Below are 16,350 nucleotides of genomic sequence, written 5' to 3' on the forward strand. Positions count from 1 at the left end.
ACTCAAACCCCAAAACAAAACAAAACCTCACAGCAATATTTAACCTAAATATTTAAAAGAAAATAATTTTAGAATGCTAATGGTAATTCTCATGTAGACCGATGTAATATTTCAATGGAAATAAATTAACATTTTCATTCCACGAAACAAAATTAATACAGAACCCACACCCATAAAACCACAGAGTTGACACTGGAAAGACAGCTTAAAACTCAAAGAGTTTAACCCAAAACCTTTTTTTTTATTATTAAAGTATGAATGCATTTATGCTGGAGGAACCTTTACATACATTATAAAGCAACAAGCATATTTTCAAGAGGCGTGGGCCCTCCTCAATGAATCTCCGTGCACAGAGTACATGCTTTTCCACCGGACTCGCACAAACACCCTCACATACAAACACAAATGCACAAAAGATGCACAAAACACAGACACGGAGCTATCTGCTTGGGTTAGCTTTCTTTTAAGGCTTCTGTAAGGTGCCCTAGTGCCCCTAACATTACCATCATTACAAACAAGGTTGTACAAAGGAGCAGAGTTACTTGCAAACTATCAGTCTGCTCTCGGCCTTAAAAAAATATCAAGTGAAACAAGTTTTTTCCTTTTAGTTGAGTTTTATTAAACATCTGCGTTTAAGAAAGGCATGACTGTATATCCGTGAACAAGGAAAGATACGGGAATCTTAACGCGAGGTTCTCAACCAGAACAGCTGTTCAAACCTGGCTCCTAAGGGACCGTTTCCTTTGATCTTTACAGCAACACAGCCCTGGCTGTGCCAGGAGGCACTGCCAGCTCCATCCCAGCGGGGCCACTCGACCAGCAGTGCCCGGCAACGCAGGCTCGTGGCTCCCGTGCTCGTGGCACTTCAGACCTGAGGTTGATGAGAAGTCACAGTTCAAACACTGGCAGACCCAAGTGTCCCTCAGCTCTTCCCAGTGGGGCCCCCTCCTGTGGAGCACGTCAGGGTAAGGAAAACGCACGGATAGCAGTGCTGACCTGCTGTACACCCCCAGCCACCGGGGACTGTTTCAGCCCACCCCCTTTTTGGTATCCTGCAGTGCACAGTTCTGAAACTGCAACTACTGGTGTTGGGTGAAAGATGTGGCAGCAGGTATACTAAGAAAATAGGTACAATGAATAAAATAAAGGATAGCATATGATATAATGTGTACATACAAGCATCTTTCATTTTTTATCTGTGAAATGTGAATTAACTGCAGAATGCCAGGCCATTAGTCTAAAAGGCTATGTATGGCTGTCTCAGCCTACGTACGGTCAAAGGATTTTTGTGATGCATCATGGGGAAAGATTCATCAGGAACCATTAGGGCTTTCCAGGTCTACTTGCTCTTGTGCATCAGCATCAGCCCGCAGCTAGGAATGCCAAAGAAGCAACTAATAAAATTGCCTGACCAGTCTTACAATAAAAACAGGAATGACTGTACTTCATGGTGTGCACCTGAACTAAAAGGGGCAGCGATGAGTGGGTGGGAGAGGTGGGGGAGAGATATTTTTTTTCTCACTTTTACAACAGCAGCAGATTTCACTGTAACATAATTACTTCAGTGATGCCTATCTGTAGGTACCAAATTGCTCTTTTGATTTAAAAAGCTGGTCAGACAAGTGTTTGGCAGTCCTCTCATTCCCCTGTTTCAATTGTTGCTTATTCTTCTATCAGCTCTCATTCCCTAAGCCGTTTCTGCCTTTGCTGAACCGTGAATGAGTCCAGTCAGCCATCGTCAGACTCGAATTCGTGAGACACTTCCTCTGACGAGCTGTTCCTGTGGATCCGGCCATCGCTTTTCATGCTGTGAAAAGTCTTCTTAAAGGCCTCCATCATGGCATGGGCCAGCTTCTTGGCCTCCAGCTTGCTCTCACACTCCACAGCATGGCAGTCCATCTGGTAGGACAAGTCATCGTTGATCTCCCGATAGACCCAAGCGAAGATGTTTGGGCTGACGTTGTGGTCAGCAGTGCAGTAGGCGATACGTGCTACCTGAAAGGTATCCATGTGGACTGTCGCCTCACCTTTGAGGTCCAGATGATGCAGCCAGACTTGGAAAGGGCGAATTTCCAGAAGGGCATTAGCTGGGTAAACATCCTCCCTGGTGAGCGTGTGCTTCTTCCATAACTCAATGACTGGTTTCTCCGTGCAGCCCGACAAAAATTGCATCCCTGTTGTGGAAACCTTACCCAAATATGTAACCTGCAAAGAAGAGCAAAGAGAGGTGAAAACACTGATGGCAGACTCAGGTGTTACTTTCTGCCATCCCAGGGAACTTTTCTTTATCTGGAAAATTAAAGCATCCCACTGCAAACTCCCCAGTCCCCCCTTCCCTTCCAGTAAACAAGTTTTCAAACTGCTCTCCAAATATTTGCTTTTCAGATCCTGAATTCACGATTCAAACACAGGTGATAAAAATGGCCAGTGTCTGAGTTTCAAGGGATTTCACTTTTGTCAGCTCCCCCACTTAGGCCACCTTTAGAGCCCCCGACTGCCTCTGAGTTCATGTTCACAAGTGCAAGTGTCGATGGAGCAGGCCCCAGAAGGCCCCCTTCTTTTTTCACCTCCCTGCTTTATTCAGATCATTTATTTGTATCATATTTTGAGCATTACAATTAGGAAGGTGGTGAAATTCTCAGTTTGCTAATGCAAGGCTGCAGTGGGTCAGAAAAGCACGATCACAGCAGAGGATTTTAAACCATTTGAATGTGTGGGGTTTTTTTCAAAATGATTCTGGCTTTCCACCCCTTCTGCTGTTTCTACTTGAGTATTAAGCCAGGAATAGCTCAAAGCTGTTCAAAACTCTATCTTTGAGCAGGGCTGAGAAATTTATTACATCAATTTAAAAAATACGCTGTTAAAAAAATCTAGTAATAGATCTACCTGAGTTCAATCACATCATCTCTCTGCTTTTCTGTCTAGCTCTTTTGAGTAAATCATATCCCAATCAGCCCAGGAAAGCAAGGTGGTTTTAGTGCCCTCACAATATTTTGTTCACCAAATATCAAATTCACTCAGAGGTCCATATCAAAATTCTGTGTTAAACCTGTGCAGAAACATTCCCCTAAATCTGTGCAGCTGCTAATAAGGATTCCTTTGACTTACAGTTGAATGGGAGATTATTTGATCTGGGAAAAGGGGATTTTCTCTAGAAAAGACAGGTCAATGGCATATAAATACAATTATGCAGATTATTCTATTTATTGCTGTTGTCGGAACGGTGCATTCAAGAACAACTATATGAAAGAAAAATTGCTTCTTATTTGTGTCTTGCAGAAATAACTCCCTGAGACAGAACCTTGTGGCTCTTGCTTGATGTCTTATAACCTCCAGTACATTTTACTCAAAGCGTTTGGAGCGAAAAATTAATCACTTACACTTTCCAAACTAATGTCTTCAAAATTCTGTATTAAGCACATGGCATCAGTTATTTTACTGTTGTAAATGCCTTGAGAAATGTAGAGAAAAAAATACGGAATTTTGACATTTAAGCACATTAAAAAAAATCATAACCACAAGAAATACAGGATTTGTAATCCATGCAAACAAAATTTTCCACAAGAAAAACATTTTGCTGCAAGCTTCATAGGTTTTGTTAAACTCAGAGACCTAAATTAAGCTATAATTAAGGAAAAAGCTTACAAAACTTTATTGGAAGTCTGTGTGGCTTAATCACGCCTGCCAAAAAAGCAATTTCATAGCACTGACATTTCAAAATGGGAAGTCTTATTCTTTGCCTATAAATATTCATGCTTTGCACTGGGAATATGTTAAATCTTATAAAGCTTTATGGGTTTTTTTGGAACAGTGGGAAACACAACAGCTAGAACAGTTAACAAGGCAAGACCTACCAGTGCTTTGCCTTATTTTATTTTATTAGTGATGAGAGTTGAGTTCCCTCAAGTATTGTAGAAGAACTTAAAAGAAAACCTCAGAGCTCACAGTGCCAGCTAAACACATACAAACAGCACACGCAGGACCAAAGAGGAATGTGCCTGCAACATACTGGGGGGTATTTCAACATATATCCACTGTCATATGATCAGGATCATTGTGCAAATTTGCACATTCAATATATTCTCCAAAGGTTGGCCCAGCACTGTTTCATATTCACGAGCCAACCACCAAAACACAAACACATACTGTAAAGTTGGCATTTGGGGTCAAAATCAAAGCCCATTGCAACATCACAAGTCCCTCACTGACTTCAAAGAGATTTGCACAAAGGCTTTAAACTCTGAGAAACAGAAAAATATCCTCTTGCTCGCACACTTTGGCACTGCCCAAAGGCAGACTTGAATCCCTTTGCTGCAGGAGTGAGCTGCCACCACTGCAGCATCTTGTCCCCCAGTCACTGTTTGCAGAGGACCAGTGTCAGCTGGAGCCCACAGAAATATAAGCACCTCTCATGAGTGCACAATAATCGACACAGGGAATTGTTTGATTACTGGCTTGCCCTGAAGAGGAAGCTGCTGACGGCGTGTGAGCTGCCCTGAGCAGCAGCACGAGGGCTGCAAGAGGAGAGGAGAGCTGAGGCAGTGCCATCCCAGTTAGGCAGCATCACTGCAGGCCTGCCCAGGCAGTCAGCACTGCTGAGCACCGTGCTCACGTTCAACCCAGCACACAGCACCTCCCAAGTGATGCTCCTGACACCCCCAGCAGCTGAGGAGCAAGATCAGAGCAAGTTGTCACACAGCAGCATAAACTGAATTTAATGTTCTTCTCTGTTCCTTTGCAGCCACTAACTACAAACCCCAGTTGGCCGTCTATCCATGTTTGGCCTGCCTAAGGGTGAAACTGCAAAAAGTAATGCATTTCCCTAAAATAAAGTATTTTTATTTTAAGAAAAGAATTGAATTACTCTGAAAGCAGCCAATGCAAAAGTAACTAACAAGGAGGATGAGATGATGGCTCGTTTACAAAAATGGGATATACTAGTCTGATTTACTGTTCCAGTTCTGTCACAGTATAACTGTGTAGGAACCTTTGGAAAGTTACTTCTTTTACCATCACTTTGCATTTCCATTACATAAATTTGATTTTCCTTTGAGGACACATCCATAAATATTTATAAGGTGCTTAGCCATTACAACAAGGAGTTCATGGGAGAGAGAATAAACAAAGGTTCTGCTTTAGAGTCTCTCCTGTGCTGTGTCTTACATAGAAACATCTACACCTACTAGTGCTGTTATTTTTTGTTTATTTTTAAACGAACGATTATTTTTTCTCCATGATTAAGTATCATCTACATGTTATCCACTAAATATTAATCCATCTGAAGCTGTCCAATTTATTAGCTTAGACATTAACATTCGCATAATTGCAGGGACAGTACCAGAACTAAAACCGGCAAAAGTTGGATTTTCAGGTTACTTCTCCCTCTCTTAATGCCCAGAAACCACTGACCACACACATCATTAGAGTAATGCTATTACAGCACAACCATCTTGCTTTTCAATTTCCAAGTCTGCCAACCAAAGGTCAAAGAACAGGTGATTCTCCCCATTATCAGATGGAGAAGAAAGCTATTTTGAGGCAAAAATTCCCAGTAGTGGTCTTTTCCATTAAAATTGTTGATCTCTTGTCAGTGTGAAGCCAGTAGGAAAGTATATAAAAAAAATCCCAAACAGAATTTCATCGTTAATACTCATAAGAACCGCATGTGAAGGGCACAGAAAGACATTAGCAGTGGCAGTAGTAGTGTTGTTGTTGCTATTATTATTGTTACAGTTATTACTGCATGTGCAAACACACACTGAAAAAGTGCCTGAACAGAATCAACTCTACAGCCTCACTAACCAGAGAGTAATCATTGTCAGAGAGAGGCAAAAGCCACAGGGCAGGCTGAAAGCTGCATCTGTGATAGTACAGCTCTGACAACCAGCCAAAGTTCATCAAGACTGAATAATGCTTTTCCTTCCTCTGAAACACTGCAAGTCACTTGGAAGCAGGGGGTTGGTTCAGAAAAATTACTTCTTTGTGAAAGCATGGCACGTCCTATGGTAAGTGCCATCCTATACACAGGAAGGCCAGTAGCTGTGATCCCTCCCTTCTAGGGCTGCCTAGGGAAGTGATGGAATCACCATCCCTGGAAGTGCTCAAGAAACAACTGGCCGTGGCACTTAATGCCATGATTTAATCGACAAGGTAGTGTTCAGTCAAAGGTTGGGCTCAATGATCTTGCAGGTCCTTTCCAGCCTTCATGATTCTATGATTGTAGCATCAGTTTGAGGTAGAGTAGCTACGGGTTAGTTGTAACAAGTAAATTATGATCAGGTTGTTGCAGCCTTTACTTGCCTTGGACATTGTATTCTAAGGGAGAAAAGTGATGCAAAAGCCAGCTCAGTGCCACTGTGTTAACCTTAAGCAGTAAAGGCATTTCCTATCATATCTTCTTCCAGGGGTAAGAGTATATTTCTTTATACCCCTTTCAGTCCTTTGGTTTCTTTGTTCCATCTGTCCCACAGATTTCTGGAAGATACACCTCACAACAATTTCTTGTGCATGTTAAAAATTACTCACATTCTTTCCAGCCTTCCTGTGGCAAACTTCACTCACTGACAAGCCACTGTCAACAACCATGACATAAAATACACTTGAGGTTTCAGCACTTCCATGCTTCAAGCGTTCAAACCTTTAGTAAAAGAAGCCAAGATGTTCTGAAGGGCTCCTTATTTCACCCTAGAGACTTGCCAACACCAGTGTCAGTATCTGGCAAAACTGTCCTCAACAGAAAAATGCTGTGCCTTTGCCCTTTTTTTAACGAGGCTACGCCCATCTGACATGTAGAGATGCCTCATGTCCAAGAACATGAAGAATAATTGATGTCTTTTTAATGCGCTGTCCTGGAAACACAAAAGCATCCGAGTACTTTGACATTGTTGTTTTCAGCCCCTTCAGTCCAATAATGTATAGTAAAAATATCTTTTAATAACTATGCTCAAGAACTTACCAGCTTCAAAAAGACCAGTATAGCAGCTGCCACAGACATTTACACTCCTAGCACAGCACGATTTGTCAGAAGTAATAAAGGGTTTTTCCTTTCCATACCCAATTCGTTTATCATTGACCTCACATTGTTCACTTGCAATTCCTATGAGATAAACAGCAGCTCAGCTCCTGTCTGTGAGCTCAGATCCAACTCCCCAATGGACCACATGTCCATCCTGCTCCTACCTCACAAGCCTCACTACAGTCAGGCAGCTGAATGACCTTTTCTCCTTCTGTTCCCTATCCCCAGTCCACAGACTATCATCGCTCCAAGAAAGCAGATCCAAGTTGTAAAGATCCATAATTACTGTATTACACGAGGACAGATGCTCTCCTGGCACAGGAACTTGGCATGGGAACGTGTACACACACAGGGCTCTGGGCTCTCACACTGTTCAAGACCATGATCAAAAGACCATATGCAAAATTAACTCCTTACTTATTTCTTTAACGTAATTATTTCTTCCACACCAAATAAGAAGGTTCTTTGTCAAAGAAGTTAACAAAGAAAATGAAAAACAAACAAACAAACAAACAAAAACCACAAACAAACAATAGAGCACCAAACTTGCATACTTGCAGTCACCAGAGGATGCCCTGGAGTATCTTGATTCTTGTGCAAATCTTAGTAATAGATCACTGTCTCTTTTGTCCATTGGTGTCTTAAAGTAAACATCCTTTAGCCACAGATTTGGTCTAGGTGTAACTGGTTATTTGATGGAGACAGTAAGATATTCCTCACTTAAAGGTGAGGCAAGCAGAGCTAATGACACATTTTCTTCCTGAAAACAGAATTTCTTCTGTGGCAACTTCAGGATATGTGGGAATGAAGAAGTGACTGGAAGGGTCTGTGTCAGGATGCACAGGTCAGCAAGTAAACAGTCACAGAATCACGGAATCATCAAGCTTGAAAGAGACCTTTAAGATCATCCAGTCCAACCATCCACTCAGCACTATGACTGTAACACCTAAACCACTAAATCACATCACCCAGCACCAGATCCAAGAGCCTCAAACACCTCCAGGGACGGTGATTCCACCACCTCCCTGGGCAACCTATTCTGAAGCCTGAATTTGTCAGTTTGTCCCGGCCAAGCAAGAACCATAAGACTAAAAGGTTGGGTAAACTCACAGAAGTATTTAAGAGGAATAATGCAGAGGAGATTTGAAGAAGAGTGGCCAAAAGCAAATTTGGGAGGAGATGTGCATGTCTTATTATAGATTTCAGTTGGAACACAAACATGCAGACACCCTCTGGGTTTGCAATACAAAAGCAGACGCAGGACGAGAAAGTCCAAGCTTCTCCCAGACTCCACGCTGTACTGCTGAGGCCAGAACACAGCAAGCTCCATCTCCCCATCATCACGAGGTCTGGAAAACACTGCCTGAAGCTGCTACTCAGGAAACCTGTGCTCAGACCTCACTGCAATGACAGAGTTCCCAAAGCCCACAGTGCCTCCTGTGTGGGGTAGCTGGGGCAAAGCAGGGCTCACCGCAGGGTCACACAGACTTGAGCACTGAAACTGGATTTTTTTAATCCATAGCACAGTTGGGATAAGAGTAGGACAGGCCTGCAGCATGCTGTCCAGCAGCTCGGTAAGTCCTGGCACAGTTTTCATTTCAGTAAACCCAGATTTAGCCGTAGAGTCATTTTCAGCATCTTTAATTAACACATCCAGCTCCAGGCACAGCGGGAGTGCTCTGTGCTGGCCAGGGTGCCTATCTCACCACGCCACTGCACCAGCTCAGCTCTCCTCACCCTAAAGTGCAGTGACTCAGCCCCAGGCTGGCAACTTCGGGATTCAGTGCCAAAAACAGCCTTTTGGCCCTGGAGAAAAAAAACCAAAAATATCCCAGACATTCCACTGGATCACTGAGCAAATACCGTGAACTGCATTCAAGAGATGTTTGCTTAAGACCCAACAAAATAACTCAGTTAAGTAAAAAGGCTGCACAGTTTCCCTCTGCCTGTCATTGCTTCCTCACCCACACCACCTGTGTCCAGCCAAAGCCTTCGCAGCACAAACATGAGAGTCTTTGTGGGAACGTCAGGGCTCCTCAGCACACAGAAATGCCCAGTAAAGGCAGTAATGTGGCTTACAGAAATATGTGAAGGACTGTTTTATTTTTGAGACAAAATTCAGAGGAAGAACAGACTGAGCTGGGTGAATGTTTAATGGAAAATAACCATCAACTCTGACAACTGCCCACAGGATTAGGAGGGAGAGAAAAAAAGATCAGCAGTTAATGTCTAATTTATTCCAAGGAATCAAAGAGTAGCTCCAGAAAAAGCTGGAAGCGTCAGCACCTCTTCAGCAGTTAAGTCAACAGCCAGCATCTGACTCCTTGAATGGGAATGAAGCTGAACCCAAGTCTTAAAACAACGCTAAAAGTCCCCCTCAAAAACAAAAACAATAAACAAGCTCAGCAAGAAATGCATTCAACTCTTTGCAGCTTCAGAACTCCTAAGGAAAAACAACTGCTGGGCAGCAACTGCTCCTTCCATCTGTCCCCACACCACAGCCCTTCACGGGTGCCTTTCCCTTCCCGTGTCTTCTCAGCTGTGACTGCACAGCAGATCCTGCCTCAGCTCCCTCCCTGGAAGGGTTCACCACACAAGTAAGGTTTAAAGTGATAGAATAATCACTTTGGATACAATCCTCCAACTAAATGCCTTCGAGGGACACAAGAGCTCCAGTTATTTTCAGCCCATCATTGTCCTCTCGGGTTTTACAGCTTCCATGCTCCTAGGTAGCTGTAGTAGGTGAAGGAGAAGGAAGAGTTGGGGCACTGTGAAAACGCCTTTTCTTGAAAAATGCTCATTTCCAGTCAAAAGAAAGACGTTACCAGTTTCACTGCTGCTGCTTCTGAGGTAGCCTAGCAAAGCCCTTTAACGTGGTAGCAGGTAGCATAGGAGAGTTACTGTGGCCCAGGGTGGGTGTCCCAACACCCAGTTCCACACCTGCCAGGGCAGAATCTCGGGCACTGGGGCTTTTCTGAGGGCAGAGCTTACCCATGAAGAATCTCTCACTCCTCGGACACCATGCAGGACAGACACCTCAGGGACCGCAGACAGGGGCCATCAAAGCACAGGGTGCATCTCTGAGATGCTGTCCCAGCTCTGAGTGAGACACCCACCATCCCACAGAAATCACAGAGGCCATCTCCATGGCCAAATAAATCTCTTGTCCTTCCACAGCAGAGCTCTGCCAGGCCTCCCACTGATGCCACGTGGAGAGGGGAGCAGAAGACAAAAATCTGCCATGCCCACCGGAGTGGAGTCCTCCTTACCCTGTGTGATCATCCTCATTACCAACACCAATCCTGCAAAGGAGAGGGGAAAACCCATCTGCATTTGGCAAGTTTAAGATTCAGTAAATAAATGTACCGAAAGACAAAAAAGTTACCCTTGACAGCTTAATTTATAAGCTCTGAGAGGAACAAAAGCCAACAAGAACAAGCCCACTGAGTCTACAGGCCAAATAGCCAGTGTGGGGTAAATAAGGCAGCAAGCAAACCTCTCCTTCAGAAAGACAACCCTGGGAAGCACAATGATCCAGGCTTTTCACCTTTCATTACATCAGCCTGCTACTTAGTAAGCCTTTTTATAAACTGCCCTCAGTTAGACCCTAAGAGCATCTAACTTATATCCAGCGACCAGGAGTCTCTGCCTCATTGCCAAAATGGTTAACCAAGCCCAAACACAACCTCAGCAAGAGCCAGCCCTTCTCTCTGCAACCTCCCATTAGCAACAATCACATCTTGCATTTCATTCTCCACTGGACAGGAAGCTCTTTTTGTGGTTTGGCTGGCGGGGATGAATCTGAAATGAAATCAAGTGGAACTGGCAAACTGCAGTAAGCTTGCAGTCAGAGACTCTTAGGTCCTGGTGTGAGTGGAAGATTTACACTGCACTATTTAAAACTCAAGAAATCAATTTCATTCTAGCAGCAATTTAAAACTGTTGCAGTGCAAGACATATCTGAATGAACAAACACATCCATCACACACAACCTCAGCAGGGCTGCTGGACACACTATTGTACAAGTTGATGATTACTTTTATTCCCAAATATTTTCTTTATGTTGCTATTTAGATCACTTTTCTCCTTTGTCTCCTTTCATTGACTCATATAACTTCCTTTCTCTGTATCCAGTTAGCACTGGGTTGAAATGATTTATTTTTGGATAAGCCAGTTCATTTCCCATTTTCTTTCAGGAGTATTCACAGGACAAGGGGGAATGTGGATGAAGCCAGTGAAGTGAGAATAAAACCAATCCACTCTGCAGTAACTATTGCAATTACTTAAAGTTTCCTTCACACAAAGTCCTTCCAAAACCTTTCCTCTAATACCTCAAAAGCCTCACACTGAGAATGTCCCTTCTGCCAGGAGAAAGTGGCGTAAGTTTGCATGATCATGATCTCCCCACAAGCAGACACCAACCTCCACATTCACATTCAAATTACACACAGGATTTTTCACTACACATTCCTTATTTACATGAGGTTGAAACCGAACATGGAAATCTGATTAAGCACCTCATCATGTTTCAGAAAGCCTTTCAGTACTGAGTTCCTCACAGCTGCTGTCTCATAGCAGAGGGAAGGAGCCCACGGGCGGAGAGGGGAGCGGATTGTTTGCTTTTACTTTGTTCCCCTTCCTTTCCAACCCACAGAAAGTTCACTTTGGCACCGGTCCTACAAAACCTTCGATTGTACCTAAGGGAGCACTCAAACAGCCAGTATGGGAATGGCTGTACAATCCAGCCACCTTTTCCACCAAGGTGTGTGCATTTTACACACTCCCCAAGACTCTGGACACTGCAGCATTCCCAAAAGCCATGCAGAGGGCATGTTTTTCACCATCTTTTACAAGTAAGAGATTTGTCCTCAAGGTTCCCTTTCTTGCGCGTTCCCCATGAGATCTTTGTATTCCTCCCTCAGTTCCTCCTTTGAAAAGAGGATGCCAAGTAATAAAACTGAACAAAGCCTCTGTTACTAAGACATTCAGTTCTGGAGGCCAAACATGGCAACTCGCACTTGCTTCCTGGCACAACTTGACAACACCTGAAATTAAGAGCAAAAGGGAAGGGAGCCAGCTTCAGGAACCACTGAGGATGACTGCAGATTTGGTTTGTATTTCAATGGAAGTGCCCACACCACAGAAAGAACAGAAGAAAAGCAATGATAATAAAACTATTTCAGTTCTTCCTCCCCTGAGCGCTGTAAGATCAGTAACGTTCAAAAAAAAAAAATTATGAAACAAACCACAAACGTGAGAGACTCCCAGAAATAGCAGCACTTGCTCCTTCTGCTGTCCTCCACACACTGCAAATGAAACACATTCCCTGAAGAGCACAGGGGAACAGAGAAAAATCACCCCCATGCAAGTGTAACTGTACCCACATCCACAAAGTCTATCCACAAAGTCTCTGGTTAAAATACCCTGTCATCACTTTTGCATCTCCTTAATCAATCACTATAGGAAATGAGTTCCATAACTTAGCAAAACCCTTTGAGAATTTTTTCAGCTCTCACGAGTTTTAGCATCTCCAGGAAAAGTCTTATTTGAGGGTTGGAGAAGAAGAAATACAGTGCTTACACTGGAATGGAAATACAATGAAATACAGACCTTGCACATTTCAAATTAATAAAAAAAAAAAAGGCACTAAATACATTATTAAGAAGAAAATATAATTAACTCTTTTTATTGCTAAATGAGCCCTTAGATAAATATGCCTGATTTATCATTTGTTTGTGTTATCAAATTCTGGATCAAGGCCATAGCAACAGAGGTTTCTCCACAGACAAGAAAGAAAACAACCTCACTGCTTCTATGCTCTATGACACTATATTACAATTTAATCAGAAACTTCTCACTCAACAACAGTACATTAGCAGGCCAAACAAAAGATTTTAAAAGAACAAATATGTCCCAAAGAGTAAAATGATGGGAGGCAATAGGGCCATACAGGTTTTAATTCATTTCCAAAGCCATGGCTCACAGGGCCTCTAAGACCCTGTTTTCACAATGGATTTAGTGCTTGCCTCTGTCTTCAGTACAGTCACTTTCTGTTTGTGTAATGTTTTTCCAACCAGCCCAGAAAGATCTGAAAGTGATGCTTACTCTTCATCAGGCTATCTGGGCTCTAGAGATGGTTATATCCTGGGATTTCTCTAGGCATCAGGAGGTCTTTTACAGCGTTACAGAGGGAGCCCCCCTTCCTTTCCTGGTTAGTTTAATCACAGCATCACCTAAGCACGTCACCCAGAAATGTTACATTGCCTCCAACCCATTCTTTTGGCATGTGTTTCAGCTCTAAGGTGACCAAGCCTACAGAGCAGCCAGAAATACAGCCCTTAACCACCTGAAGCAAAAACCAGGAGGTGAAGATTTCCGTGGTGATAATTTCGGCCAAGATTCAAGACCGAGCCTGGGATGGGAGAGCCTGGAAAGCAGCACTCCAAAGTGGAGGGCTGTCTGGAGGAAAGAAGGAGATGGGGGCAAAGGTCCTCTTCTCTGGGGACAGCTCTACTTACCAGTGCTGCAATTTATATCATCTATTACAGCAGCTTGCCCCCAGTGCAATTCAGATGGCTGCAGGTCAGACAAATCCCTATTCACACCGGTACAGCAAGCTCCTACGAGCTCCCTTCATATCCACAGTTCACCTTTCTGCATTACAGAGGTCATGGCTTTTACAAAGGGCAGGAAATTAATTTTCATGGTTCCCACTGGCCCTGGAGTTGACTTTGCAAAGACAAAAATCTATACTGAATAGCCCTGATGTTGATCTGTTTGACAAGGGACAAACCAGTACAAATTTTAGGGATCTAAGGAAAAAAGAAACTCCTTACGATGAAAATAAACGAATTCTTCACTGTTTTTCTTGAAATTTACTGTGTTTGTGCAACAATGAATACCTGCATTTAAAATATAATAGTCAATAACATTATAAAAAGGCCCCAGTCTTGCAGTTCTTAGCCAAACAAAATTGCCATCTGGATTTAAAAAATTGGTCCAATTTATATTTGCAGAGGATTTATGTATTTCCATGAATAGTAAGAAAGAAAGGATATAAAGATGATAGAGCAGCAAAACACAGTGGTGGGATCAGAGCAATGACTGAACATGCAGAGCATCACATTCATTCACTCTCCACAGCTGATGTTGCTTTAGGAGAAGTCAGGGTAAAAGAAACACAACAGCAGCTCCAATCATTCCTATTTTCTGCCTTCCTGTTTTGCATAATAAGCTCAACAAAGTCTCCCTACCCAAAAATCAACATATTTCCAACTATGACTGCAATATGTATCTGCTAAAAATCTCAGAAGCCGTATGATTGTTTTCTATATAAACCACTATTCTAACATTTTCACGGCTCTGAAACAAGTACATACTGTTTCATTTATTACCATCCTAGAGTTACAATTTTTCGTATAGTTAATAAAATTATTTAATAGAGTAAGCTGATCTTGTAAGAGCTTAATAGTTTCTTGATCATACCAAACTAAGAGTCCAACCAGCGTACAATACTTTCTCCAGCACTTTCCAGGATCAGACAGAGAGGAAGCACAAAGAAGCAGAGTTTGAAGTGACAAAGCACATGGCTAAGACTGGAGTAAACTACCCACAGGGGAAGGTCTCTCTTCCCCAAAGAGTAGGAACCAAATATTTCCAGGCATTTCAAGAAAGCCCATGGGCTTAGAGTGATCTCTCCCTTTGCTTTGAGATTTGACGGAGAGATTTTCAAAGGAGCACAGCCAGCAGCATGTGTCAGGCATTCTAAGAAAAGCTGACCACTCTTTCAGCGTCTAAAAAGGCAGGCAGAAATTTGGCAAGAGAAATTGTTGTGTGCATTAACAAGTAAGGAATTACTCGTCTTTTAAGATTCTGTAGCTTTCTTCATGTAGCCTGAAGCAAGCAAAGTGCTCCTGTTCCCAGGAACCTGATACAACACACACTTGTACTTTTACTCAAGGACTACAGCCCTTGCTAAGTCTCTGTTAACAGTCTCATTTCTTACCAAAGCTGTTATTATTTTGGTTAAAGAGTTTTAAACAGAAAATAAGATACATTCTAGGTTTGATTATGCATGAGCTTAAGTGTGACAGCACAACAGAAAGAAAACGGCATCTTGGGTAACAAAGAATTTACTTGATGCTAAAAATATAGACATTTACAGTACAAGCAAACACTATGCTATCTGTCCCCTATTATCTGCCTTTAGCCTTCCACTCTCTTCCTCTGCTGTCTCCTCATCAAAACAAATTGGTATCTCTTTTGGGGCCGAAACCAAGGAGAAGATTTTTTAATTACAGAGCAAACCCACAAAAGGCATCGAAGTTCAAGACATGTATGCAAAAATCAAATCTGAACAGACCAACTTGGCTGTTCCTGGGAGGCAATCTTATTTACAAGAAAACATACTGCACCTAAACCAAAGTCATGGAGGGGGGGGGGGAAGAAACAACACAAAAAAACCTGCTGTGTTTCTTACTCCAGGCAAGGGCAGCCAGTACATGACATTTCCTTGGAGGATCTTGTTTACCTTTCCTTTCCCAAGGATAAAAAAGCCGAAATAAAGGTTAGTCCTCACCTCAAAAACCCAAGTAGTACGGCAAACAAAATATATCTTAATTTGTCTTCATGTTTTACCATTAGCAAAGTAAGCTTTTTAATTTAATTTTAAAAAAATATATGCAGAACAACTGCATCTTCCCTTCTCACAAAAGCACCAGAGAGGTTATAAAAATCTCCACATTATTAACCAACTGCAGCAAAAACAAGGCAGCCCCTCCCATGGCAGCAAGATCATGCAATCTGCACTGGTGAACTGCAGCACAGCCCTTCTGGGGATGAACTCCCTAAAGCCCAGAAATGGCACTAATGCATCACAATACCTGTCACTGCCTGAGGTTCCTAAGATCCCAAATTGGTCAGCAGTGCAAATAGACTCCCATCTGCATCCCTGAAGTGACACTTTCAGGCTCCTTAAAGAGCCATTTTAACAGGCTATGTTATACACATGTATGTACTAGAGAATAGTTCCACTGAATTATTTACAACACCTTTCTTCCTAAAGAAGTATTTAGCAAGCTGTATCATTAAAATATAACCAGCAGCTGCCTACACGCCCCTGTACACCCCAGATTTGGGGTTTGGAACAGGAAGTGATGAATGGGGGAAACTGCAAGGGCAATTTCTGAGCAAGCAGTGCAATTAATGGAAGCAGAAATTGTGCTCTAGCAGCCGTGGTCAGAGTGACACTCTTGCTAAAAGAGACACAGCTTTCCAATGACTGCAGAACTTGGGGCACTGCCTCAACCACAGCGCAGTGCAGAGCAGGTTCTGTT

At 42.7% G+C, this 16,350-nt stretch overlaps 1 protein-coding gene across 3 annotated transcripts in view; it reads right to left on the reverse strand.

Moving 5' to 3' along the window:
* Window positions 1-220: 220 nt before the first annotated feature.
* Window positions 221-16,350, reverse strand: part of PID1 (phosphotyrosine interaction domain containing 1) — an 80,191-nt gene continuing 64,061 nt past the window's right edge. For all 3 annotated transcript variants that reach the window (XM_027900911.1, XM_027900913.1, XM_027900912.1), the window contains exon 3: window positions 221-2,205. In XM_027900911.1, the coding sequence (XP_027756712.1) occupies window positions 1,729-2,205 (477 nt within the window). In that variant the 3' untranslated portion in view covers window positions 221-1,728. The remainder of the gene's footprint in view (window positions 2,206-16,350) is intronic.

Source organism: Empidonax traillii, unplaced genomic scaffold, assembly GCF_003031625.1.
Source record: "Empidonax traillii isolate 1590-97213 ecotype Southwest subspecies unplaced genomic scaffold, ASM303162v1 scaffold755:size778197, whole genome shotgun sequence".
Taxonomy (NCBI): domain Eukaryota; kingdom Metazoa; phylum Chordata; class Aves; order Passeriformes; family Tyrannidae; genus Empidonax; species Empidonax traillii.